Source organism: Triticum aestivum, chromosome 1B (assembly GCF_018294505.1).
Source record: "Triticum aestivum cultivar Chinese Spring chromosome 1B, IWGSC CS RefSeq v2.1, whole genome shotgun sequence".
In the NCBI taxonomy this organism is placed as follows: Eukaryota; Viridiplantae; Streptophyta; class Magnoliopsida; order Poales; family Poaceae; genus Triticum; species Triticum aestivum.
In genome coordinates, this window is record NC_057795.1 from 488341205 (window position 1) to 488365477 (window position 24273).

General features: G+C 45.1%; 2 protein-coding genes across 6 annotated transcripts; one reads left to right on the forward strand and one right to left on the reverse strand.

Annotated features, from left to right (window-relative positions):
- Positions 1 to 2575: 2575 nt before the first annotated feature.
- LOC123133852 (ubinuclein-1) lies at positions 2576 to 13179 on the reverse strand. 2 transcript variants are annotated; one of them, XM_044553255.1, is made up of 14 exons: positions 12663 to 13179; positions 11820 to 11906; positions 11623 to 11715; positions 10264 to 10340; positions 9695 to 10020; positions 9408 to 9574; positions 9214 to 9313; positions 9003 to 9115; positions 7049 to 7135; positions 5224 to 5346; positions 4953 to 5093; positions 4462 to 4509; positions 3464 to 3565; positions 2576 to 3276 (listed from the first exon to the last, which is right to left on the reverse strand). In XM_044553255.1, exons 1-14 carry the CDS (start codon positions 12966 to 12968, stop codon positions 2809 to 2811), a joined length of 2238 nt encoding a protein of 745 aa, XP_044409190.1. In that variant the 5' UTR covers positions 12969 to 13179; the 3' UTR covers positions 2576 to 2808. The 2 variants fall into 2 exon arrangements, with proteins under 2 accessions (XP_044409190.1, XP_044409186.1); XM_044553251.1 differs by having other exon boundaries at positions 9408 to 10020.
- A 170-nt stretch (positions 13180 to 13349) lies between these two features.
- Positions 13350 to 17554, forward strand: LOC123133871 (uncharacterized). Of its 4 annotated transcripts, XR_006465424.1 has the most exons (6): positions 13350 to 13640; positions 14344 to 14991; positions 15075 to 15306; positions 15954 to 16033; positions 16325 to 16543; positions 17180 to 17554. XR_006465424.1 is itself a non-coding variant. In XM_044553272.1 (5 exons), the coding sequence occupies exons 2-5, from the start codon at positions 14356 to 14358 to the stop codon at positions 16400 to 16402; spliced, it is 1026 nt and encodes a 341-aa protein (XP_044409207.1). In that variant the 5' UTR covers positions 13350 to 13646; positions 14344 to 14355; the 3' UTR covers positions 16403 to 16714. The 4 variants fall into 4 exon arrangements, 3 of the variants coding, with proteins under 3 accessions (XP_044409207.1, XP_044409215.1, XP_044409201.1); XM_044553272.1 differs by lacking the exon at positions 17180 to 17554 and having other exon boundaries at positions 13350 to 13646; positions 16325 to 16714; XM_044553280.1 differs by lacking the exon at positions 17180 to 17554 and having other exon boundaries at positions 16300 to 16714.
- The last annotated feature ends 6719 nt before the right edge of the window (positions 17555 to 24273 follow it).

The window sequence follows — 24273 nt, forward strand, 5'->3', positions numbered from 1 at the left end:
TGTAAAAATGTGGCAAGAAAATGAAAGATTTAAGTTAGGAAACCAGAATATTATTGTCACAGTGCTACATTTTTCAGCTTAGTAAAAACCCAAAAATGCTAGATCATTCAACAACTTCTTTGGAGCTCAAGTTAAAAGTTCAGGTTGCTTACATAATCTTGTTAGGAGAAACGACCCAATGCATGCGCTAACATAACTCAATCGTCCATTCATTCATTTGCTTGCATAGACAATAGAGATTGTAAGTCGATTTCTCCAATATGTCATGTCAATGGGATGGCTACATTACAAAGTCCGTACGGTAGAGAGAGCCTAAAGTTACTTAACACACACATAGACAGACACCAAGTGAAGTATATACATCACACCAACAACACCAACATATATAGAGAGAGCCTACCAACGAACGATGACGATGAGGAGGAACCGTCTAGTTTAGCTCAGTGACCTCCAGACACCAACCAAGACAAGCACAAGTAGAGGGGCCATCACCAGGAGCGCCAGCCAGAGGGACCTCCGCACGGCAGGCCGTCTCGCTGTCTCTGAAGATGAATCTCCAGGGCCAGGCACGCAGTCACTGTTGCGCACGAGTCCGTCCTGGTCGTGCCCGTTTCGACCCGAGTCCTGCTTCAGACCGGCTCCACGACGCGCGCGGCTTGGCATCTTCTTCTTCCAATATGCTGTTATTTGCACGGCACCAAATTTACCAAACAGCTCAGCTTAGCCACAGCTCGCGATACGGGCACTAAGCTATCCTTCCCCTTTCAAAACTGAAGAAGGCTTATTTATTACGTACTCCCTCCGTCCCATAATATAAGAACGTTTTTGACACTAGTGTAGTGTTACAAACTGGAGCTTGTCTGCAACTTCCACCGGAGAAACCCTGTAGCGCTTGAGCAGGAGGGATGTTATGCATCAGATCTCCAGCCTGAGCAAGACAGACATATTATGATGAGTAAAGTAAATACTAAGTAGACTTACAAAGTCTTTTTTCAAATCAAACATAACTCAACATACCATGGTTTGGAAAACTGCATCATTGACATGATCCTCCTCATGGTTGCTGGATGAACTTTCTGTGCTACAGCCTGCTGATTCGCCCTCACCTTGTTCGCTTTCCGAGTGACAAGCTAATATAGGCTGAGACGCCGATGCCCTCTCAACAGCGTACGCAAGCCGGATCCTCCAAGCCGGGGCGTTGGTTGATGAATGATGATGGCTTGTTGGAACATATGCTCGCTACGACGGAACCATCAGCTCGGAGTTGCCTCTTTTCCATGATGGAAGAATAACAACGTCAAATGTGCAAGTTAGATGGGAGCCACCTCCAGAAGGAACTATCAAAATAAATGTTGATGCGGGTATTTCCATCGATCATGACGTGGATGCAGGAGCGGCCATTTGTCGTGATCATGATGGAAACTATCTGGGCTCGTCTATCCTTGTGATCCACGGGATGCTTGATCCTGCTACGGTGGAAGCAGTGGCGTGTAGGGAGGCGCTATCACTTGCACAAGATTTGGGGATGCAACACTTGCTTGTGGCATCTGATTGCAAACAAGTCATAAATCATACTCCCTCCGTTCCTAAATATTTGTCTTTCTAGAGATTTCAACAAGTGACTACATACAAAGCAAAATGAGTGAACCTACACTCTAAAATATATCTATATACATCCGTATGTGGTAGTCCATTTGAAATCTCTAAAAAGATAAATATTTAGGAACGGAGGGAGTAGTATCCAGGAGGGCGGGGGAGGCAACTACGTTGGTATTATCAGAGAACTGAAAGAAACTTCAAAAGGATTTATTTCTTGTAATTTTACATTTGAATCTAGAGCTTCTAATTTCGAAGCACATAAGCTAGCTAGGTAGGCATATTTGGCTGGGCGCTCCATTCGACACGAATGTAATCACACTCCACAACGAATAAAAGCCTAGCTATCTTTGCTAAAAAAAACTCATTACCGATTCTCAAAAAAAGGATCTACTCATTATATGTTCTAGCCTGCCTGGCTCATGGCTGGTGGCGTTGATTGTGATTTGTGAATAGTAATTAGTGATGTTAGGGCAGGTAGAAGAATGAATGTCTCTGCAGTGTGAGTACTCAGGTTAGCTTAAGCCTTTGGATTGGGTAGAAATTTTTGTGATGTCATGGCACATACTCCTACTATATTGTAGCACCAGTGGTATGACAATGGCAGTGGTAGTTCAGTGGTCTAATTCTGGCACGTATCAGGTCCAATGAACGGGTAATTTTATATTAGGCCTATTTGGTTTTTGAGGCACTTTGTTTTATATTATTATCAAAACATAATAATACATGTAGAATTTTGGTTTGTCAACATTGTTAACTACTACCATGATGTGTAAAGTGACTTGCTTTCATTACCAAACTCATGTGGACAAGTTTCTACCTACGGCCTGTATGTTTTTCATAATATTTTCCAAAACATAAGACATGGATTTCTGATAAACAGGGTCATATGATAAATTCCGGCACTCAAAATGGAGCTCAGATGCAGATGTTGGTGAGAGAGAACCAACAACAGAATGATTACATCGAGCGGAAACAATGACAAACGAAACAGACTAAACAATGTAAATTATTCATCTTTCCAAACTACAAATGGGCCAGAAAATACCCTTCTCAGTCAAGATGACGCGTTAAGAGTTTAAACATAATTTGCTCAGAAGTCAATTGGCAGCGAGCACATCGAACATCTACCTACCTATCTTTGTTACAAGCCAACCTTTGGCCATGATTTATTCTTCTGTTCCCCAATGGAGCACCACCAAAATGATTTTGTTAGCTGTAGCCGGGCCGCTGGGGGTCATAGCCTGCAACGGCAAGCACCGTCTGAGGAAGGCTACTGCTACTGCCGACCTTTACATCATCCGCACGCTTCGCAGGCTTCTGCTTCTCGCTGACATACCGTGGGGGAGCCTTCAGTGGGTTAGCTTGCAGTTGCAGATCCACGGCGGCGTCAGAACCTAGTTTTCTCCTCTTGATGTCCGCAGAAGAACTACGGTTGCCGTCAGATACTGCACCCACCGTCACTTCACCAACTCTGCCAGCGTTTCTGCAGACCTGGCTATGTCCATAGTTAACGACAGGATACAAGGTGTGCGTGCTTGTCATCGATGGACTAGCGTCTTTCACGGGCGGTTGCATAACTTGCTGTGCTGTAGCGTACTGAGCCACCATTGGGTTGCCATCTCGTGACTTGGCGGCAGCAGCTATCCTTCTCCTCTTCATTCTCTCCTCGTTGCGAACCTGATTTTTATTTAACATGCAACATCTAGTTAGTCAGTGAGTGACATTTTGTTCCGACCAAGTATTGTGCATACGTTTCATATTGGGCAGGGTATGCAGAAATGGATGCCACCGAGTTGTGTACTTGCTTTTTTTTTCTTTCCAAGGAGATTTTTAACTAGGCATGTTAAGCTGAAAAGACATTCACCTTGCGCTGCCGGTACAATAAATTTCTTCGCTCCTTCGATCTTGAAATGGCGTTTCGAATTTCAACTTTATCCATGTAACCTTGTGGCCACAAGTCAGCAAGCTGGTGCAGAAAGATAATGCGAGCACGTCATGAACTAATATAAAAGCACATGAGCTGGTGTATCTCAAACTAATATGTTACTCAGAAGCTTATGAAATAACTAAATCGGTGCAAAATGCATGATCCATGAAACACAATTAACCGAGTATAAATCTCTCGGCATAATCTTTAGCTCGTGCACAAAGGCATTTCTTTGACTTTGGATTACCTTGCTAGAAGTTTCCTCGACTACATACAAAATAACGGAGTGAGCCGAAAGGAATTATGTATTGGCTAGCTTAGAGACACACTAATCTTTAGCTGGTACACAGGCATTTGTTTGACTTTGGATTACCTCGCTAAAAAAATCTTGACTAAATGTAAAATAATGGAGCAAGCCAAAAGGCATATATTGGTTAGCTTAGAGACACCATCGTAGTCAATCGGATATTCGGATTATGATAACCAAAAGGGTGTATTACGAAGGAACCACATTTAAGTTCACCGCCAAGATCTTCCTGTGTGATTGTAAGTACCATGCCAGAATGAAAAAGAAGTCTTTAAGGACCATTACTCCGTCGAAAACATGTTTGCATATTACATGTAGTACTCCGATAGGAAATAAGTGTCGTGGTTTTAGTTCAAATTTGAACTAAAACCACGACACTTATTTCCGAACGGAGGGAGTAGGTTCTTTCAACAGATGTTCCTAAAAAAAGGGATCCCTCCGTCCCATAATATAAGAACATTTTTCAAGCTAACAAGGGATCCCTCCATCCCATAATATAAGAACATTTTTCAAGCTTGTTAGCTTGAAAAATGTTCTTATATTATGGGACGGAGAGGGTAGAATCCTAAATAGCTGCAAAACAGAAAGGAGGAACAGAAAAAGAAACATGTAAATTGGCAGGCCATACCTCTACATATAACTTACGACTCTGAGGGCCCTTGTCTTCATCCATACCCTGAAAAGCATGCGATTTTCAATAATTAAGCATAATCATAAGTTATATGGAACTCAAGGCTTCGAAGTGATACTAAATACGTATAGATCAAATTAAATAAGGCTAAAGGCAAGTAGCCTTTCGAAGCCACTCTTATTTCGAAATAACTGTACTAAGCTCCTGACAGGATGGGCAAAGATTTTATCTCTTCACAAAATACACACATGTACAATAGATAAAACCTAAAACTAAACAGAAAAATATCCCTTCCGAAGCTTCCAGCATTTCTGTAGAGAGAAAACTGGCCACTAGCTTCACAAAATACACACATGTACAATAGATAAAACCTAAAACTAAACAGAAAAATATCCCTTCCGAAGCTTCCAGCATTTCTGTAGAGAGAAAACTGGCCACTAGCTTTGAAATACTATCATTGAAGGAGATACACGTCTGCATGTCTATACCTCAACATAAAGATCATATAGATCACAGATCCTGTCCTCCAGTGGAGCATCCAGGACAAATTTGCCTTTTAAGGCTGTTTTATCATCAATACTGACACCCCCTTGAAAATCATGTGCTGAATCATCCCTTTGTTCAGTAACCTAAAAGCAAATGGAGGCAAAATTTTCTAAATTAAACTTCTGATGCATTGAGGAAATCAAAAGCTAAAATAAAATGCAAGAACCCAAATGAAGTGAATCCTGCACATCCTACTCAGCATTGCAGTCTTACCTTGGGCTTGGTGTCTAGACGTGCTTTGACCATTTCATAGATCTCAGTTTTCACTTGCTGGAACTTGTCAGCCTTCTCTTGTTTAGCGCACATACCCGATTCGACCATTTCTTTCATGTTTCTCTGAAGATACCAACAATTAGTGAAACTACGGTACAATATACAATTCAAAGCAATGCAAGACATGATGCAAGCAATATAAAGGCCATAACTGAAAAAATGACGCAATAACACAGTCAGATACTCAAGACTCAGAATATTGTTATACCGTGACATGCATGGTCAATATTGTTATACCGCCGCTATTTTCTGCTGTCTATGTTGCTTGTTCTCTCTTTAGCAATGAGAGGTGCAGAAATTGAAGAAGTGGAAGACCAATTCTTGTTGCACCATTAGTGGGTAGTTTTGCACCTGTTTGAATGGGCCAAAGCTCACCCTACCAATTTTTTGACGGTCACCAAACTTTTGGTGTTTGTTTACCAATGTTTTGGCATGCCAATGCCTCTTTGCCCACTCTAGTTTGTTTTTCATGGCAATGCTGGGCAACCCCGGGCTAGCAAAAGCCTGAACAAAATTTTGGCTAGCCAAATATTTGGTAGGGCAATCTTGGAAAGGCGGTCTCTTTGCAAAATCCAAACACAAGGTGCTGACTGAAAAAACCAGCTGGAGCACTCTTGAGTCTGTGATCATGATCTACTATTAGAGTCCCCTATCTTTTTTGCATGACAACTTCCCAAGGTGAGAGTTCGGTGAAGTATGTTGCACTCAAAGGTCCAGGTGGTCAATGAGGACTGCAATTCTTCGCATCAACCAACTTGGATGTTCAATCTACGAGCATATTTCTCATTTCATTTTTTGAGTCCTTTATTAGAACTCGTTAAATAACCAAGAGATCCTGGATACACTGAATTTTACTACTCATGATATGCAAGATATTAGAAGCAGTGAAAAGGGAAGGTCAGATTGCAAGTAAAGTTGAATGATAAAGAATCTCGAAGCAAGGAACTCACCCCCATAGTGCATTGAGGGAAAGGGAACCATAAGTATTTATCTGGCTACTAGAGACGATTAATTAGATTTGCTCTCTTGCGCATCCTTCCTTAAATAAACTATCTTCACTAAGCACAATTTATATTTATATAATGCAGTCTCTCCACTGTTTCCTAGCCAATCAAAAGAAGACATGTGGATAAAAATATAGTTCCTTTTATCATGGAGTCTGCTTGTTCAGTTACATGAAAGCAATTTTAGTCGACTGTCAGTAGCATGATTATTGTACAGATCAAAAGATCAAATCCAGTAAGCTTGACTTGCTGCTTAGTTCATCCACATGACTTGAATTGAAAAATGTAAACTATTATATGATAATGCATAATCACATAACGACGCCAAAAAAATGTGTTCTTATAAAAATATATCAGCATGCCAATAGCCATCCAAAATGTTATTAAATTCATCCACAAGTACCAAAAAAATCATATTCATGTCTGCAGCATGCCTAAGACCCTAACAGTAGGTGAATACAAAACTGGAACTAAAAAATGGCTTTCTCCTAATAGTAACCGTGCTAGAACTCATTCAAAGCTGCAAGTGAACTATAACTATAACAAATAGAAGACCTACTCATCACAAATTCCTCTAAATTCCTCCGGATTCAAGATCAAGATGATGGACAGTAAGAATATTACAAAATTAACATTTTTTGGGAATCTGAAACTCACAAAAAAAAGGATCATGATGCCATGCTTGAACACGGACTAAAAGAATTAAAAATTCGCTAAATCAATACAACAATGCACATACTTTAATCGCTGCCTCTACTCACCTTCAGTGTCCTACGCTGCACAAGGTGCCCCACTATGCCCATGAGGCGATTGATCAATTCATCTTCTGAGATTTTACCCTGATTTGCCTGCATTTATCAAGAATTCACTGTTGTGAGCTGCACAGTAAGTTAAAACTGCCACTATAACCGAGTGCTTTTACTGAAACACACAACAACAAGCACAGGCTGTACTTTTCAAGCTTCTACATTCACACGGTGAAAAGCAGCAGCACAGGAATTCAAGGTGTATATGCCTACATCTCTCTAATCTCAAAGAGTAAACTCAAAACTGCAGATTTTATGTCAAAACTACCAAGGAACTACGTTAAGGATTACAGTTTGCATTTTGGATAACTACAGATATAATTATTGAAGACAGAGGTTCTGAACATGAGGAATCCTCCTCCCCATCTGTTTTGTGTCGGTGCTTGCAACTCTCTCGAGGCATCCCAGCCTGCCGCCACCATCCCTGTTCCCATCCGTTCTGGATCTGGTGGCAGCGTCAGCTGTGACTACCGTCAGGCTACCCTCCACCTCAAGCCCTCCCTCTTCCTATTGTTAGCCGGCCATTGCAGCAGGTTAGCTTCACTCTCCCTCCTCCCTCTCATCGACCTGGCTGAGTGGTGTGTGTTTCTTGCCAGATTACTGTTACATGCATGAATCTCTTGCTTGATGGTTCGTGGCTGAAGCTGAATGCTCCTGCCAGATTACTGTTACATGCGTGAATCTCATGTTTGATGCTTCATGATGCATTGTGTACTGTCATCTTTCTATATATAGTTGATGTCGATGCATGGCAGCACTGCTTTTGCTACATTCTTTATGGGTGTACAGTGTCACCTCAGCACTCGCCGAGGTGGTGTTGTGGCTGTGAGGTACCTCACTTTATTGCCGTAGTAAATATAGGCTACTGATTTTATGAAATCTAGCAGCACAGATATAAGAGAAGAAAACTATAGTTTTAGCAGAACAAGAAAACCACTATGTCCAACGGCGTATACACCGCTCAGTCTTGCTACCGGGCAACCTTCCAGGGAGCGAAGGGCTGCCACTCCTGGAAGCTCATATGGAGGAGGTGGGCACTGCCAAAAGTGAAACTTTTCCATTGGCTGGCAGGTCAAGATCGCTGCTGGACCGCGGAGCGACTAGCACGTCGTGGCCTGCAGCACCACCGCGGTGCCTTCCGTGCGACCAAGAACCGGAGACGATCAGGCACTTGATGCTCACGTGCCCATTCACTAGGCAGACATGGCATGAGGTCCTATCTTGGCTGCGCTTGCTGGCGCCGGCGCCCGAGCACGACGACTCGCTCATGGACTGGTGGCTGCGCGCGAAGGAATCCACACCGCCAGCGCTCCGCAAGGCGCTGAAATCCGTGGCGCTTTTGGTGCCGTGGATGATCTGGAAGCATAGGAACGCGTGCGTTTTTGACCATGTGAGCCCATCGCTCAATGAGCTTGTCGACAGGATCAAGGACAAGGCCTGATGTTGGGCAAAGGCCGGGGCTCAAGGGCTCAGGGTCGTTTTGCCATCATCCTGGGATGTCCACTGAGCCCCTGACGGCTGTGTAAACCTGCCTCCTAGGAGGATATAAATTCCCTCTCTTTCCAATGCAATGAAACGCAAAGGCCATTTGCGTTTTCTCAAAGAAAACCACTATGTATGCCTTGATGGGTTACTGTGTTAAGCAGTTGTTTTGTACTCCAGAACCAAGACAAGGTCCCATAATTTTTCAGAAAGTAATTTAAACATCAATAAAATAGTACTAAAGTCTAACCAATGTTCTATGCAGGTTAGGAACAGTGTCAGCTGTGAGTTTTTTTTTCCAAACTCACAGCAGCAGGGAACACCCCACCTGAAGTCCAGAATTTTATCTAAAGCCAAAGTAGCAACACAGGAGGGACTAACCAGAAGCATTTAACTCTGACGTAAAATATGGTGTAGCAGAACATACCGATAACCTTGCGACCTTAGCAAGTTTTTGTTTTATTTCTTGAGGCAGTCTTCTTTTCACCGCTCCTTGACAATTTGGATCAATGTAGGGAACATCAAGAGTATGTGGTTTGTCTGTGAGGAGGAATATCAAGTAGCAAACACTAAAGTTACTTCCAGAAGTGCTTCAAAGTAAACAATTGAATATAAGAATTTGTATACAAGGTACGCACATTCACCAACGATATTTTCAAGGTCACGAATAGCTCGCTCGAGTCTGGTACCCTTGGCCTTAATACCTGAACCTTCTATGCGCCTGTTTGCAGCCAAGTGCTGAAAAGGTAGCACAGAATATCATAAAACAAAACTAGTGCATACAGATAGCTGAATCCACCATACTCACAGTACCAGTTCCTCTGATTCTTACCGTTGTTTGTGTCGAATATACGTTGTCTGTTGTAGTCAAGCCAGGAAACTGATTGACACCATATTTTTCTTTGGAGCGCATTTTCTTTGGCAAATCTGGCTTCGCCACATTAGAGGATTTTTTCAATTGGAGATCAAGTTGCACTGCAGCATCCTTCTCCAAGTATGCTGGATAAGGGTTTGTTGCATTAGTTGTTGACTTACGAGCAAAATCAACAGCCTGCGGCACTGCAGTTTTATGCTTGTTCAAGTCCTTTATTTCTGAAGAAGGTAACGAAACACCCTTACTTGATATCTTCGGATGTGATGCGTACTCAGCACCAGTTGCATTCTCACTGGCATTCCCTTTCTGCATTCTTCCAGGGGAATTACTTTTATTCGTCAACGGTTTGTTGCCTTCAGAGTGATATTCGCTGTAAGAACTTAAGTCGCTACTTGCTATGTTTTTTCCTATTTCAGCATTTCTTTTAGGGGCTTTTACAGGCATGCTGCCTGGTGCAAGCTCCTTGCTATTTTCGATGTAAGAATTTGAAGAGTCTCTTCTTCTCCGTTTCTTTGGTACAACATTTTGTACTGTGCCATCTGGTACAACATTTTGTACTGAGCCATACTCACTGCAAAACAAAGCTGAAGTAATGTCATTATTTATGCCCTACAACGGCACATGTATAAAGCATGTACGCAGTAAGCTCGAATTGCTGCTTAGCAGTTATTATATCACCCACCATGATACAGCTATGAAGAATTAGCACAGGTAAGACCCAGCACAATGCCTTATATAAGTATTTTGTGGGCTGATTGGAGCATAAATTGTGCAGCTCAATAGTTGCAAATCAAATAAGTATCAGAAAAATTACCTTTGTTCCAATTTCCCTTTGTTCACAAAAAATCCAGTGTGCTTGGTTTTCAAATTGTCAACTTCAAAGTACTCATCCTACAAATGCAAGTAATAAGCAATCACAATGGCTGCTATTAGCCCGACATCTTCAAAAATTCTGACCATACAGCAATAAAATTGAACTCGCTGTCTAACATGGGAGCAGGAAACATGTAATGTATCATTTTGTCCGCACAGAAACTGACATCAGTGTATTCTAACAAAACTTTGAGCTATTGTCATGCACCGCTGAATAAGTTTTTCGCAAAATCCTTCCAGTCAGTATACTATTGTACTATGTACACTAGGATTTGACTGTTCTTGCAATAAGAAAGAAAGATAAGAAATGAGCGCATCATTCTCAATACTGGTTAAAAAGGTCAGGTGAAGTGCTTATCCCTAAGGTCAGCCTGGGCACAAAAATCAAAGACCGAACCCGTAAAGACCAAGACCGAAACCGAAGCCATAAATACCGAACAACAAAAGATCAAATTAAATTCGGTCTGTCAGAATAAGAAGACCGAAGTAGCTCCGGTTGAATCGGTCGTGTTGTTGTGCTAACTGAATAACCCGAAGTGACCGAACTACTAGGTCCTCCACACCAACCGCCAGCCCATTACCTATCAAGCCCATTCGTTACGGCCTCAAGGCCAAGTAACCCACTTGCCTTGCGTCCTGGCTCGCGAGTCCATGACCGGCCGTCCCCATCTCATCTCATCCTCTCTCCTAACTCCCAAACCTAGATGCTAGCCCGCATTGTTGACCCCCACGCGTCGCGCCGCCGCCACCCACCGAGCCACCTCCCATCCTCGGTCCTTCTATTTCCACCTCTGTCCAGTGCTCCACCTCCACCCCCGTCCGCTTCTCTCGTCCTCCAACATCTGGTACTCCACCTTCACGCCTGGTCGCCGGATCTTCTCCAATGTCCGTTGCTCCACCTCCCATCCTCCAACATCTGCTGCTACTCGCCGCATCCCGCCTCCGCCGCCCATCTTGCAATACAAGCACGCCCGTTCTCCCGTCCTATTTCTATGTGTATGCTGAAGAGTTTAATCAATGGATCAATTTACAAATTCGGTCTATTTGGTCAGGACCGGATTCTAGATGGTATAGACCGAAGACCGAATAGAGGAAAACCGAAGTAATTTCGGTCATCAGTTTGGGAAGACCAAATTTCTGGAAGACCGAAGAGACCGGACCGAACAAACCGTAAAAACCCAACGCCGGAGCTTACCCTAAGGTTCTATATAGTCTTTATGTTTAATAACCAATTCAGCATCATCCAGGCAATTGCTAGCATCCAGGTAAGAAAGTACTCTGAAGCAATGAAAAAACTAACCAATTCAGCGTCATCAATGAAAGAATCTTCGGTGTCATACTGATCATCATCAGGCACATCACCCAAATCTTCTTCATCGCTACTATGTTTGCCCTGCCAAAGTGCAGTATGAGGACATGGGGCAAAGACGTTATGCACATGGTGTATTAAGTAAAAAAAATGCATCTCCTCTCTTGAGATAACAACATGTGCCTTACCATGTAAAGGCGCTCGATTTTCTCAATAACTGCATTGAACCGATTTGACTGTGATGGATCATTTGGGTCGTTTTCTGTTGGATGTACCTGACTCAAAAAAGATGAGATAGCCTCAATATCAAATACAACAATGATCCAACTGTTTTGCAACAACAAAAAACTAATTAATCTATCTATCACATGTGAAAACAAACACAAGATAGGCTGATCAATCCAAAGAACGGGTAAGTGCAGCAGCTGCCAATGTGAACGACAAGGATGATAGATAACACATCAACATTTTCCATATACTGTGAACTACCAACAGCAAATTTTAATTAGAAATCAGCCTGTGTCTTGTATAGTGCATATCAAAAGTAAGCAATTTCATTTTACAGTAGCCACCTCATCAGTTACCCTGAAGAGTTTTGTTGAATCTTCTTCAGGTTTTTGCTGCACTGTTGGTGGAAGTGTGTATATGTTTCGATGCCCTGGAGGATAAGCTAAGCGGGCACAATCCTACCTCCTCGCAAAGGGTTCCACCGTCCACGACAACACCTGATGTATGCCTTGTCTTTATTTTACATCTCCTAACTTTTGCTGTCTGCACTAAATGTCTCTTCTGCAAACTACTTCTATGCTCGCTCTACATAGACCACATTACTCCACTGGATGAGCCCACAAATGCACTAACAGTTGTATCTAGCTAGTCTCCAACATATTATGCACTAATAAAATCCCAATTTCTCCATCCCTCCCACTCGAAATCCCTCGGTTTGCAGGCTTATCGGCGCCCACATAGGTTAGGTGTATGCATACAGCGAGGAGAATAACACATAGAAGGGGGGGGGCACGAAGACCTACCGCAGCACCAGAGGGCCCCGCGAGGGGGGCGACGACCGGCTGCACCGCCGCGGCGGGCAGGGAGGGCGGCGGGGCGGCTCCCGGGCCGGCCTCCTTGAGCAGCTTCTTCCACGACACAATGGTGGTCTCCCCGGGCCGGAGCTCCACGGAGAACAGCTGCCTCCCCGCCGGCGGGGCCGCCGCGGCAGGCTGCGGCGGCGGCGCAGGAGCAGGAGCTGGAGCGGGAGCAGGAGGCCTCGCCGCGGCCTCGGCCGGCACCGCGGCGGCGGGAGGGGCAGGGGCAGGGGTAGGCGCGGGGGCGTCCATGGCGGCGGGAATTGCGCGGTTAGGGCCCCGGATCAGCGGGCTAGCGCATCGGATCGAGGGGGTCTGGAGGGGTTATAGGGCCGGGGCCGGGGTCGGCGACGGCGGGGCGAGTTGGTTGGGGCCCGTGGGAGGGGAGGGGAGGAGGGGAGGGATGCTTGGCGTGGCGGGGCGGGGCGGGGCGGTGCTGGTGGTGCCGGTGCCTGTCAGGTGGGTGAGGAGGACGACGGGCGAGGCCGGGGGAAAAGCCTCCTCTCCTCTCCACAACGGCTGGACTGACGACGCGTACGGCCGTGGATTTACTTTTCTTTTCTCTCTCTGCTCGCCTCTCCTCCTCTCCTCTCGCCGTCCGTCCGTCGCCGTCGACGTTTACCGTTTCCGCTAGCTCGCGGGCTGGCCGGCTGGCTGGCTGGCCCATTAGCGCCTACGTGGGCCTTCTCTCGGCCTATTCGAACTGAAACGACGGCACTCCGGCTCCGAGCGGAGCATCTTCTTCTTCCCGGACTTGTCCCTGCTCGCTGTCCGCTTTCGCTGTTCCTACCACGGCGAACGCTGCCCTAAATCTACAACGGCGGGGAAGCTCGCTCGGCAGCAGTAAATCCCCCCTTGCCGCCCGCCATTATCGGAAGGAAGCGCAAAGGGGACCAAACCACCGGTCTCCTCTTCTTCCCGCTGGTAAGCGTAAGCTTCGTTCCCCAAATCCTCCACACCTAAATCTACAGTGTTCGACTGGGATTCGGCCGCCGATCGGATCCCCTGCGCTTTTACTGGTTTCTTCTTCCCTCCGTGCTGCATGCACTTCGTTCCAGTATGCATTGCCTGCAGTTATTCTGCGATCTGCGGAATGGGGTTTTGTTGCCCAGGGGTCCGCATTCCGTTTGTTGCTTTGTGGTGTGTGCCCAGCAATCTCCGCGGGTTTCCGCTCGGATCTTTCGTCCTAGGGCGATTTTAGTCGCATGCAGTTCTAGTGGTAGTTTTGTTCGGTGCGGAGATATGGTTCTGGTGCACTGCAGAGATCCTACACTGAAACAGAATTTTGTTTCAGTGTTGTATGCTCGATACCAAGTGTTTGTCCATTCTAGATGGTCAGAATTCTGAGCTCATCCTCTATCTTGTCATGGTAGGAACAGGAGCAGTATCCATGAATCGTTGTGCGGTGTAGTTCACGAGGATTCCCAGTGATGAGTTGGGGTTCGCTAAATTTGTTCAGTGCCATTGTTTTCTTTTTTTCGTTAGAATGCAGGGTGCGGTTGCAATGATGCTTCGGTGTAGGTTGTGTGCATGAATCACCTGTTCATTGCTCTATGGATTTTATGCTAGTTACTGATACGATGGCTGTTGATGCATATATATAATATAAGCCTTCTTCAATTTTCAGATAATCAGCCAGATGAAGAAACAGAAAATGGCGAATGGACCATCACACGACAAGAACAAGGTGTTCGCCAGTTTGACTCGCAAAGATGTTTCAGACATTGATCCGTCTTACAAGATTTTCTTGGAAAATCTAATTGAAGATGGAAGTGCGTATGTGTTTCATATGCCAAATGGGGACCATGGCTTGCCTGCTTCTGTCAGGTATGAAGAGGATGATATGTCATATGGAGGCGTGAATGTCAGAGACGGCACAAATGTCCCCCAAAAATTGCCACACACAAGTCGGGGTGGTGCAAATGTCAAGCGACTAGATCAAACATCAGGCGCTGTCGATGTAAATGCGGGCCATTCCTTTCTACCAAGGACATTGTCTGTGAAGAAGAACACCTCAGAGGTTGATGAATCTTATGCAGAATTTCTGAGCCTCATGAAGATCAAGGATGGTTTCATGGTTCTTGAGCTGGAACCAGGTGTTACTGTGGTATATGAGCAAGAGGAGGAGACACCCCCTGGATATGATGAATTGAGAACTTTGGTTATGTCTGAACATGGAATTGACGGGCCTGCTCCAGACAATTTGCATGGTCAGGATTTAATCTGCACAGATGAGCATGGACTTGTACCTTGTACTGAATCTTCTGATTTTAACGTGAGTTTTACTTCTGCTTAGTATTGTTGGTTATCTCTTTAATTATTCTGTTTTTAGCCTGTAATTTTTTTATTTTGTGGCAGGCATCTGAAGATAGTGAAGAAGCACCTATTGCTCTTAGTTGTGGTGCTCCTTCTACATTTGATGAAAAACTTGATTCTATTTTAAGTCAGCCATATGACCAAAATGAATACCAAGAGCTTATGAGAAAAGCCACTGACCAGAAGCCTGTGAGCAGACAAAGACAATTGCGAAGTGGATCCAAGCGCTATGCCACAGGATTCGTTGGACTGTCGTATCTTGATCACTACCCAGGTGGTTACTATATTGTCTATGGGCAACCTTTTAAGCCTGATGAGGTTATTCCGTTGTTGCGCCTTTATTGTGGTTGTAGTCTAAGAGCTTCATTTTGAAGCTTCATTTCAGCGAGGTGTTGATAAGCATTTCTCAAACTGTGCATTTTATGGTCCAGTGCAAATCATAACTGAGTTATGCTCCCAGCATATAGCTTGACCAAACCAGTGGTTTAACAGCCATGTTCACATGTTTTCTTCCAAACGGATAACTGAATTCTATTAGAAGTCACTAATTTAATCTGTTCATCACCGGTTCGTGTGTAAATAAAATTATTTATAACATGTATCATAGGACAAAAAATCTTGATATTTAAGTGGCTTGGATTAGCTGTAGCTGCTTTATTGTGCCCAGTGAGCTTTCTTCTGTAAACAGACATTTGAAATTTTAGATGCATGATGTCCAGTTTTCACTATTGCTCTGCCTTGCTTTGACGCAAAGTAACTGTACCACTTTTATCAACTTTGTGATCAAGATTCTCATGGCGCCTGTAGCAGTTTCTAAGGCTATACTTTCGTGCTGCAACATAAATTAGTATTTTATGAATTACTTGGAGATGGATTTGTCAATTGCATTAATATCGTGCTTTGCTACCAAAATTGATGCAGATCTGGCCAAGCAAATCGACACTGCTGACACTGATGAGAGACGACTGAACCTCCTGCGAAAATTCTTCTTCTGGCTGGAGGTGATCTATATTCACCATCCTAGTTATTGTTCTTTTCTGTCAGTAGTAAGGATATCATATAGTGGAAGTTAGAATTAGTGATTTCTAAATGGTCTGAAGTTAATGATTTCCCCAGCTAAGCTAAGGTTCATAGTGGAAGCTCCTTAGGCAAGGATACGTTGAAAAAACACAATTATCTATGTAACATTTTGGTAGAGAAAACCCAAACTTGCTCTTCTCCTGTGTTTGGCCATGCTAAAAACACTACATAGTTACCCGGGCTATAGCCATGTTTGTTCGCATTGTCTGCAGAACTTATGCCATGATGGAGCACACATGCCATGGATCCCCAAGGCGCTGGCCTGCAATCCCATCGCAACAGACGACTGACCGAGAACCGGAACAGATACGGGTTGTCCAAGATGCCACAAGACTGAAGGAGAAACAGGCAGGGTGCACATCGATGCAGCAACTCCTGGATCGGTGGCCATGTAGATATGTCAAGCATGTACTTTTGTTGCGCAGCTGCAAGTAAGTAGCCTCGTATATGCTGCTTTGGGTTTGTGATTTAGCCAGATCTGTGTGTGATCTTCGGTGTTCTCTATGGTCCTATGGATATTTCTATACCCTTATATAGTGTGCGAATAATTTTGAAAGATGGTCGTTTGGATGTAGCCAATCCGACGTTGCAGAGATGGCAAATCCGAGCACTACTGGCTGTTGGATATCATCTATATTCCATTAGATTTTGCCACATGTATAATCTAGAAGACTCCATGGTTGAACTTAATCATAATGCACAAACCTCCAAACACAAGAACTTCTCCTTTGTTTTAGAATCTTCCGTATCATAATTGCTCAATTTATTTTTCTAGATGAATTGCCATTATTTGTGTTTACTTTATGCTTTACAATGCACAATTTCATGAATCTTTAAAAAAAAAATAGATTAGTTTTTTTATAAAAACTAATTGATTTTGAATGAGAAGAACTATAAGAATTAAACGAACATCTATATCATGCATATATGACTCAAAACTTACATGCTATAATGTGGTATTTATTCATAATTTGGTTGACAAATCTCATGCGTGCAATGCACGTGTACCTTGCTAGTGTTTCTTAGTAACAGTTTCTTCATTGAGTGTTGATGCTCCACGCATGCAGATGGGCGCTAGGCCAACCGAATGGAGATGGTTGTTGTATGCCGGTTGCGGTGAAGCATCAGATTATTTTTCTTCTTTTGTTATGGGGAGCATCACACTATCTTGCGGTGCTTGCTCTTATGGGAGGATGAGATGCGACGGAAGGAAGGGAATCACTGTGGCCAAGATTGCTGAGGCGACTGTCGGCCCACTGTATGATCTAGTGCCTCCTGTTAGCCACCAGATGACCTGGACAGACCGGGTCAGCCACGGTTTCCCCACGATCGGTGCACGCTCTACCGCACGCCTTCCTTTGGTTGTATCAGGCTACCATATATGTACCCTCTGTTGTACTCGGAATCAATCAAGGAAACCATTCTGTCATTCTTCATGGTATCAGACAACCGCTAGATTCTCTCCTTCCTACCCTACGCCATGACCAATCCTGGTGACGGCAATCCCTCCCAGCCCGCTGCCGGCAGCCAAACTATTCCGGTGACCACTACTCTCACCATCCCCTCATCTCTTTCCTTCAGCGATACAATCACAGATGTCACTCCCTTCATCCCCATCGTCCTTGATCTTCATAGCCATAACTACTATCATTGGCGTCACCTCTTCGAGATCCACCTCGGTCGCTGTTCCTTACTGCACCACATCTCCAACGACGCCGCTCCTTCCCCAACCAACGCCTGCTGGCTGAAGGATGACCTGGCCATTATTCAGTGGCTCCACACACGGATCTCGACAAAGCTCTTCAACCTCATCGTCAAGGACGGCGTTACTGCTTGCGACATCTGGCGCGAGCTTCGTCGCCTCTTCCAGGACAACATCGACGCCCGCATCTCTGCCCTCAACACGGAGCTTCGTACCATCACCCAGGGTGACCGTCCGGTGGGCGTTTTCTGTCAGTGGATCAAGGCAATTGGCGACAAACTTCGTGAGCTCGGGGAAGTTGTGGCTGACCGCGCCTTGCTGCATGCCTTGATGGGCGACCTCGACGAGCGGTTCGCCCAGCAGGCGACCCTGATCCCGCTCCTTCGTCTGCTCCCCACTCTAGCCGAGGCCCGATCTATGCTGCAGATGGAGGAACAAAACCAAGCACGCAAGGCAGGAACTCCTCGCCTCTTCCACACCACTGCTCGTGCCGCCGCGCCTCCCTCGGGATCGACCACGACGCCGCCTCAACATCAACCGCCTCCTGGCTGGTGGCCAAGCCACAACTACAAGGGCATAAATCCGGTCTATCACCTGCCGCAAACAGCGCTCACAGGCGTCATCTTCATCCTCGGCTCCACCAGCGTCCTCCAGCCCGCCCACAGCACCTACGACTTCCCCGCCTACTGCTCCTCCATGGCGCCCGTCTCATGACCCATGGACCGGATCTCGTGCAGGCTTGGCCCATGCCTTGGTCTGCACCTTCTCCGTACGACGCTCCTCCAGCGTGCGGTGGGGCTTGGGCGCCTGGTCTGTGTCCTCCCGTCGGGGCTCCCGGTCTGCTCGGATCACGACCACCTCCACATGCGCACACTGCATATGCTCCCCTGTACCAGTCTGCAGTGGCTCCAATGGCATCTTCTCTGTACCCTACGGCCCGCCTCTTGCCGCGAGCTGGGACTCGGTTGTTGCGTCAACATCATCATCTGCGCCACCACATCCCCCTGCGACCTCTGCATCAACACCAACGCCGCCTACCTGGGATCAAGCTGCCCTCATCGCAGCCCTGAATTCTCTTACCACTCAAGACACAGGTACCGAGTGGATTTTTGATTCTGGTGCATTTGTAGGATCGAAAGTATGTCTAGAGGGGGGTGATTAGACTACTTGACCAAATAAAAATCTAGCCTTTTCCCAATTTTAAGTCTTGGCAGATTTTAGCAACTTAACACAAGTCAAGCAATCAACTTACACATGCAATTCTAAGAGTATAGCAGCGGAATGTAAATCATTGCATATGAAGGTAAATGGGAGGAGTTTGGAGGGAGCAAACGCAATGTAGACACGGAGATTTTTGACGTGGTTCCGATAGGTGGTGCTATCGTACATCCACGTTGATGGAGACTTCAACCCACGAAGGGTAACAGTTGCGCGAGTCCATAGAGGGCTCTACCCACGAAGGGTCCACGAAGAAGCATCCTTGTCTATTCCATCATGGCCATCGCCCACAAAGGACTTGCCTCACTTGGGTTCACGAACTAGGCGATCTCCTTGCCCTTACAAACTCCTTGGTTCAACTCCATAATCTTGACGGAGGCTCCCAAGTGACACCTAACCAATCTAGGAGACACCACTCTCCAAAAGGTAATAGATGGTGTGTTGACGATGAACTCCTTGCTCTTGTGCTTCAAATGATAGTCTCCCCAACACTCAACTCTCTCTCACAGATTTGGATATGGTGGAAAGATGATTTGAGTGGAAAGCAACTTGGGGAAGGCTAGAGATCAAGATTCTTGTGGTTGGATTGGAATATCTTAGTCTCAACACATGTGTAGGTGGTTTTCTTTGAGAAAATGAGTAGTGGAAGTGTAGGCACATTATGATGGCTTTCTCTCTCGAATGGAGAAGGGGGTGGAGGGTATATATAGCCTCCACACAAAATCTAACCGTCACACATAATTTACCAAACTCGATGGGTCCGAATAGTGAAACTCGGTCAGACCGATCTGGTTCAAAATGTGAACGTTAGGCTTTTCGGTGGGACCGACAATACCAACTCGGTGGGACTGATGCACTAGGGTTAGGGAAAAACCTCATCTCAGTGAGACCGATCACATGAACTCGGTGAGACCGATTTCAGTAATAAGCAAACAGAGACTTGGTCCAGCAAACTCGGTGGGACCGATCGCTCATTTCAGTGAGACCGAAATGTTATGAAAAGGAAACAGAGAGTTTGCATTGCGAACTCGGTGGGACCGATCGCTCATCTCGGTTAGACCGAAATGTTATGAAGGGAAATAGAGAGTTTGCAATCCCATCTCGGTGAGACCGAGATCCCTATCGGTGAGACCGAACTGATTAGGGTTTCTGGCTATGGCTATGTCAAGTGAAGTCGGTGGCGCCAGATAGGTCAAATCAATGGGGCCGAGTATAACTTTGGGTTTAGGACATATGTGGAAATGAGAAAGTGGGTGAGGGCTTTTGGAGCATACCACTAAGCATTTTGAGCAAGCAAGCCATTAAGCAACACCTCATCCCCTTGAGCTTTTGCCAATATGTGTCCTTAGCATTTTGAGGGGTCCACATCTCTAGTCCATGCCATACCAATCATTGAACTTTCTGAAACATTAATCTTGAATGGTTATTAGTTCAATGAGCTATATGTTGTTATGAATTAGCAAAACCACTTAGGGATTAGTTGCACTTTCAATCTCCCCCCTTTTGGTAACTAATGACAACATATAGATCAAAGCTTCGACAAATGATAATATAAATGAAGTGCATCATCGCTTTGAGAAGTATGCGATAAGCAAGAGCTCCCCCTAAATTTGTGCATTATTTAAAATTTGCTTTTGAATGCAAATGCACAATTGATTAGGATCATGGGTTACTCTTCCATGTCACATACATCTTGGTGGAGCGCTCAAAATGATAGAATATGAAATATGCACTCATCACCAAAGCAAGATATGAATGATCATACATGAGAGATAGGATATCTTCATTCAAGCACACTCATTAAAGCATAATATGATCAAACATGATCATATATAGAAGTATCTCACACACAAGCACAAAATAGTGTATCATCCAAACAAGCAAGCAAATAAAATAGCAAGAGAGGCAAAAGAAGCAAAACACACACTCTCTCTCGAAGCCTATGATCTATACACTTTCTCCCCCTTTGGCAACAAGTTACCAAAAAGCTTGAAATGCATAGTGCTATGCGGCTCTCTAAGCACGATCTCCGGGAGCTCGAGAGTGCGAAGGTGGCGTGGAGAGGAGTCCTGCAACAAATGCATCTGAAGAGGTCTATGGAGCTGGTGGAGTGGCAACTGGAGGAACAACAGAGGCTGTAGCTGCTGGTGCTGAAGTAGTAGCCCTTGTGTCACTGGCTGGCACAACTGCAGACCTTTGTGCCCTTGGCACTCTCTGAAAGGCTTCAGTGGTAGCTCTCCCTCTTCTCTCTTCAGCTTCATCCTGGAGTTGCTCAACTGCAGTCTGGATCTCTGTGAACTTCAAGTCTAGATCATAGAACTTAGTCTCGATGATCCTCTCAAGACTCTCTTGATTTTGAGTCGGGGTTGTCAATCCTTTCTCAATTCTGATAGTGGCCTCAAGCAGATAGCTAAGCTGGTCTTGCTTGGTCTTGAGGTGAACAGTTGAAGCATCTGGAACTTGTGAAGTTTGTGCTGCCTTCTCTGCTTTAGCTTTCTCCCTCTTCTCCTGAGGGCATGTACAATGGTTGATAAGACGGTCTTATCTTAAGTCTTGCATGTAATTTAGAGATGACAAACAAAACTGTCTACAATGGGTCATCTCTTAGCCTTATCTTCAATAATTAGCTATTCCTAAAAAATGTGGTGAGACATACTATGCTAAGAGATCATCTCTTGTCTTCTCTTAAATAAGAGAAGACAACCCTTTTCTTATGAGTTCTCTCTCCTCCACCTCATCATTTATCCTACATGGCACTCCTAAGATAGCACCATTGTACATGCCCTGAGCCTCTACAGAAGTAGGATGTGTAGCATCCATGACAACCTCATTGTCTTCAAACTCAGGCAACAGGGGAAGGTGCTCCTTGTCCAAGAGATATATGCCTTTGCCCATCTTGGAGTTGATGAGCATCTAAATGTGTGGAGCAAAACCACATGATCTCTTCTGATCAGCAGCAGTTCTCTTGATAGTCTCAACAATCAAAGTCATCACTTTAAACTTCTCTGGCACATCAAACATATGCAGCAAATTGATGGAATGCCCTCTAACCATCCAGTCATCTCCAGACTTGGGCAACAATGTGTGCCTGAGGATAGTGTTGATTGTGGGCAGCCCAGACAACAAATAGTACACTGAGCCAAACTTGTGAGTATCCAAGGCAGCATCAGGAATCTCCTTGTACATGTGTGCCATGGAGTTGTGTCCTTTCCTAGGCTTGGCATACACATCTGCATCATACTCTCGCTCTTCAGGGGCATCGATAAGCTTGGCCCACTCAGAAACTATAGATTGGTACCTAGTACCCTCAGTCATCCAGACAATTTTACCATCAGGGTGAAAATGTGTTGTGGAATAGAACTGCATCACCATCTCATCATTCCACTTGGTGAGCTTCTGACCAACAAACTTGTCAACTCCAGTCAGTCTGAAGCTATCATGAACTCCTGGGAAGTAGTCTGCATTGTTGTCAATGTACTCCCAACCAACCCATCTCATATCACTTACTATGGGCTTCTTGTCCAGGAGCACTGTCTCATAGAAGTCCTGCTGCTCCTTTGTGTGGAACCTGTAATCCACAATAGTCCTCCTCCTGGTGGCATATGGTGAAGGAAATATGCCCTAGAGGCAATAATAAAGTTGTTATTTTATATTTCCTTATTCATGCTAAATGTTTATTATTCATGCTAGAATTGTATTAACCGGAAACTTGATAAATGTGTGGATACATAGACAAAACTACGTGTCCCTAGTATGCCTCTACTAGACTAGCTCGTTAATCAAAGATGGTTAAGTTTCCTAGCCATGGACATGAGTTGTCATTAGATAAACGGGATCACATCATTAGTAGAATGATGTGATGGACAAGACCTATCCGTTAGCTTAGCATAATGATCATTTAGTTTTATTGCTACTGCTTTCTTTGTGTCAAATATATATTCCTCCGACTATGAGATTATGCAACTCTGGACACCGAAGGAATACCTTGTGTGCTATCAAACGTCACAACGTAACTGGGTGATTATAAAGATGCTCTATAGGTATCTCCGAAGGTGCTTGTTGGGTTGGCATAGATCAAGATTAGGATTTGTCACTCAGAGTATCGGAGAGGTATCTCTGGGCCCTCTCGGTAATGCACATCATATGAAGCCTTGAAAGCAATGTGACTAATGAGTTAGTTACGGGATGATGCACTACGGAATGAGTAAAGAGACTTACTGGTAATGAGATTGAACTATGTATGAAGATACCGACGATCAAATCTCGGGCAAGTAACATACCGATGATAAAGGGAATAACGTATGTTGACATTGCGGTTCGACCGATAAAGATCTTCGTAGAATATGTGGGAACCAATATGAGCATCCAGGTTCCGCTATTGGTTATTGACCGGAGAGGTGTCATGTCTACATAGTTCTCTAACCCGTTGGGTCCGCACGCTTAACGTTCGATGACGATATGTATTATATGAGTTATGTGTTTTGGTGACCGAAAGTTGTTCGGAGTCCCGGATGAGATCACGGACATGACGAGGAGTGTCGAAATGGTCCAGAGGTAAATATTGATATATTGGAAGGTTATATTTGGACACCGGAATGGTCCTGGAGAGGTTCGGATATTTTTCGGAGTACCGAGGGGTTACCGGAACCCCCCGGGGAAGTATTAGGCCTTATTGGGCCATAGAGGAGAGGAGGAGGCAGGCCACAGGAGGTGCCCCCCATGGGAGTCCGAATTGGACAAGAGGGAGGGGGCGCGCCCCCTTTCCTTCTCCCTATCTCCCTCTTCCTCCTCCCCCCTCCGTTGGAAGGAAGGGGGGAGTCGACTAGGACTAGGAGTCCTAGTGGGACCCCCCCACTTGGCGCGCCCCCTAGGCCCGGCGGCCTCCCCTCTCCTCCTTTATATACGGGGGCAGGGGGCACCCCAAAGCACAACAGTTGTTTCTTAGCCATGTGTGGTGCCCCCCTCCATCGTTTACTCCTTCGGTCATATTTGTCGTAGTGCTTAGGCGAATCCCTGTGCGGATCACATCACCAACATCGTCACCACGCCGTCGTACTGACAGAACTCATCGACTCCTTCGTATCTCTACTGGATCAAGAGTTCGAGGGACGTCATCAAGCTGAACGTGTGCAGAACTCGGAGGTGTCGTACGTTCGGTACTTGATCGGTTGATTCGAGAAGACATTCGACTACATCAACCTCGTTAAGTTAATGCTTCCGCTTTCGGTCTACGAGGGTACG

What these genes read in the sequence shown, in the direction of transcription:
- LOC123133852 (XM_044553251.1), bottom strand. Translation starts at nt 12,968, where the DNA reads ATGGACGCCCCCGCGCCTACCCCTGCCCCTGCCCCTCCCGCCGCCGCG. An exon ending in AAATCGAGCGCCTTTACATG is followed by an intron (nt 11,716 to 11,819) that starts GTAAGGCACATG and finishes GCACTTTGGCAG; the next exon opens with GGCAAACATAGTAGCGATGA. An exon ending in GTCGTAAGTTATATGTAGAG is followed by an intron (nt 3,566 to 4,461) that starts GTATGGCCTGCC and finishes TTTCTGCACCAG; the next exon opens with CTTGCTGACTTGTGGCCACA.
- LOC123133871 (XM_044553272.1), top strand. Translation starts at nt 14,356, where the DNA reads ATGAAGAAACAGAAAATGGCGAATGGACCATCACACGACAAGAACAAG. An exon ending in CTGAATCTTCTGATTTTAAC is followed by an intron (nt 14,992 to 15,074) that starts GTGAGTTTTACT and finishes ATTTTGTGGCAG; the next exon opens with GCATCTGAAGATAGTGAAGA. An exon ending in GTATCTTGATCACTACCCAG is followed by an intron (nt 15,307 to 15,953) that starts GTGGTTACTATA and finishes AAATTGATGCAG; the next exon opens with ATCTGGCCAAGCAAATCGAC.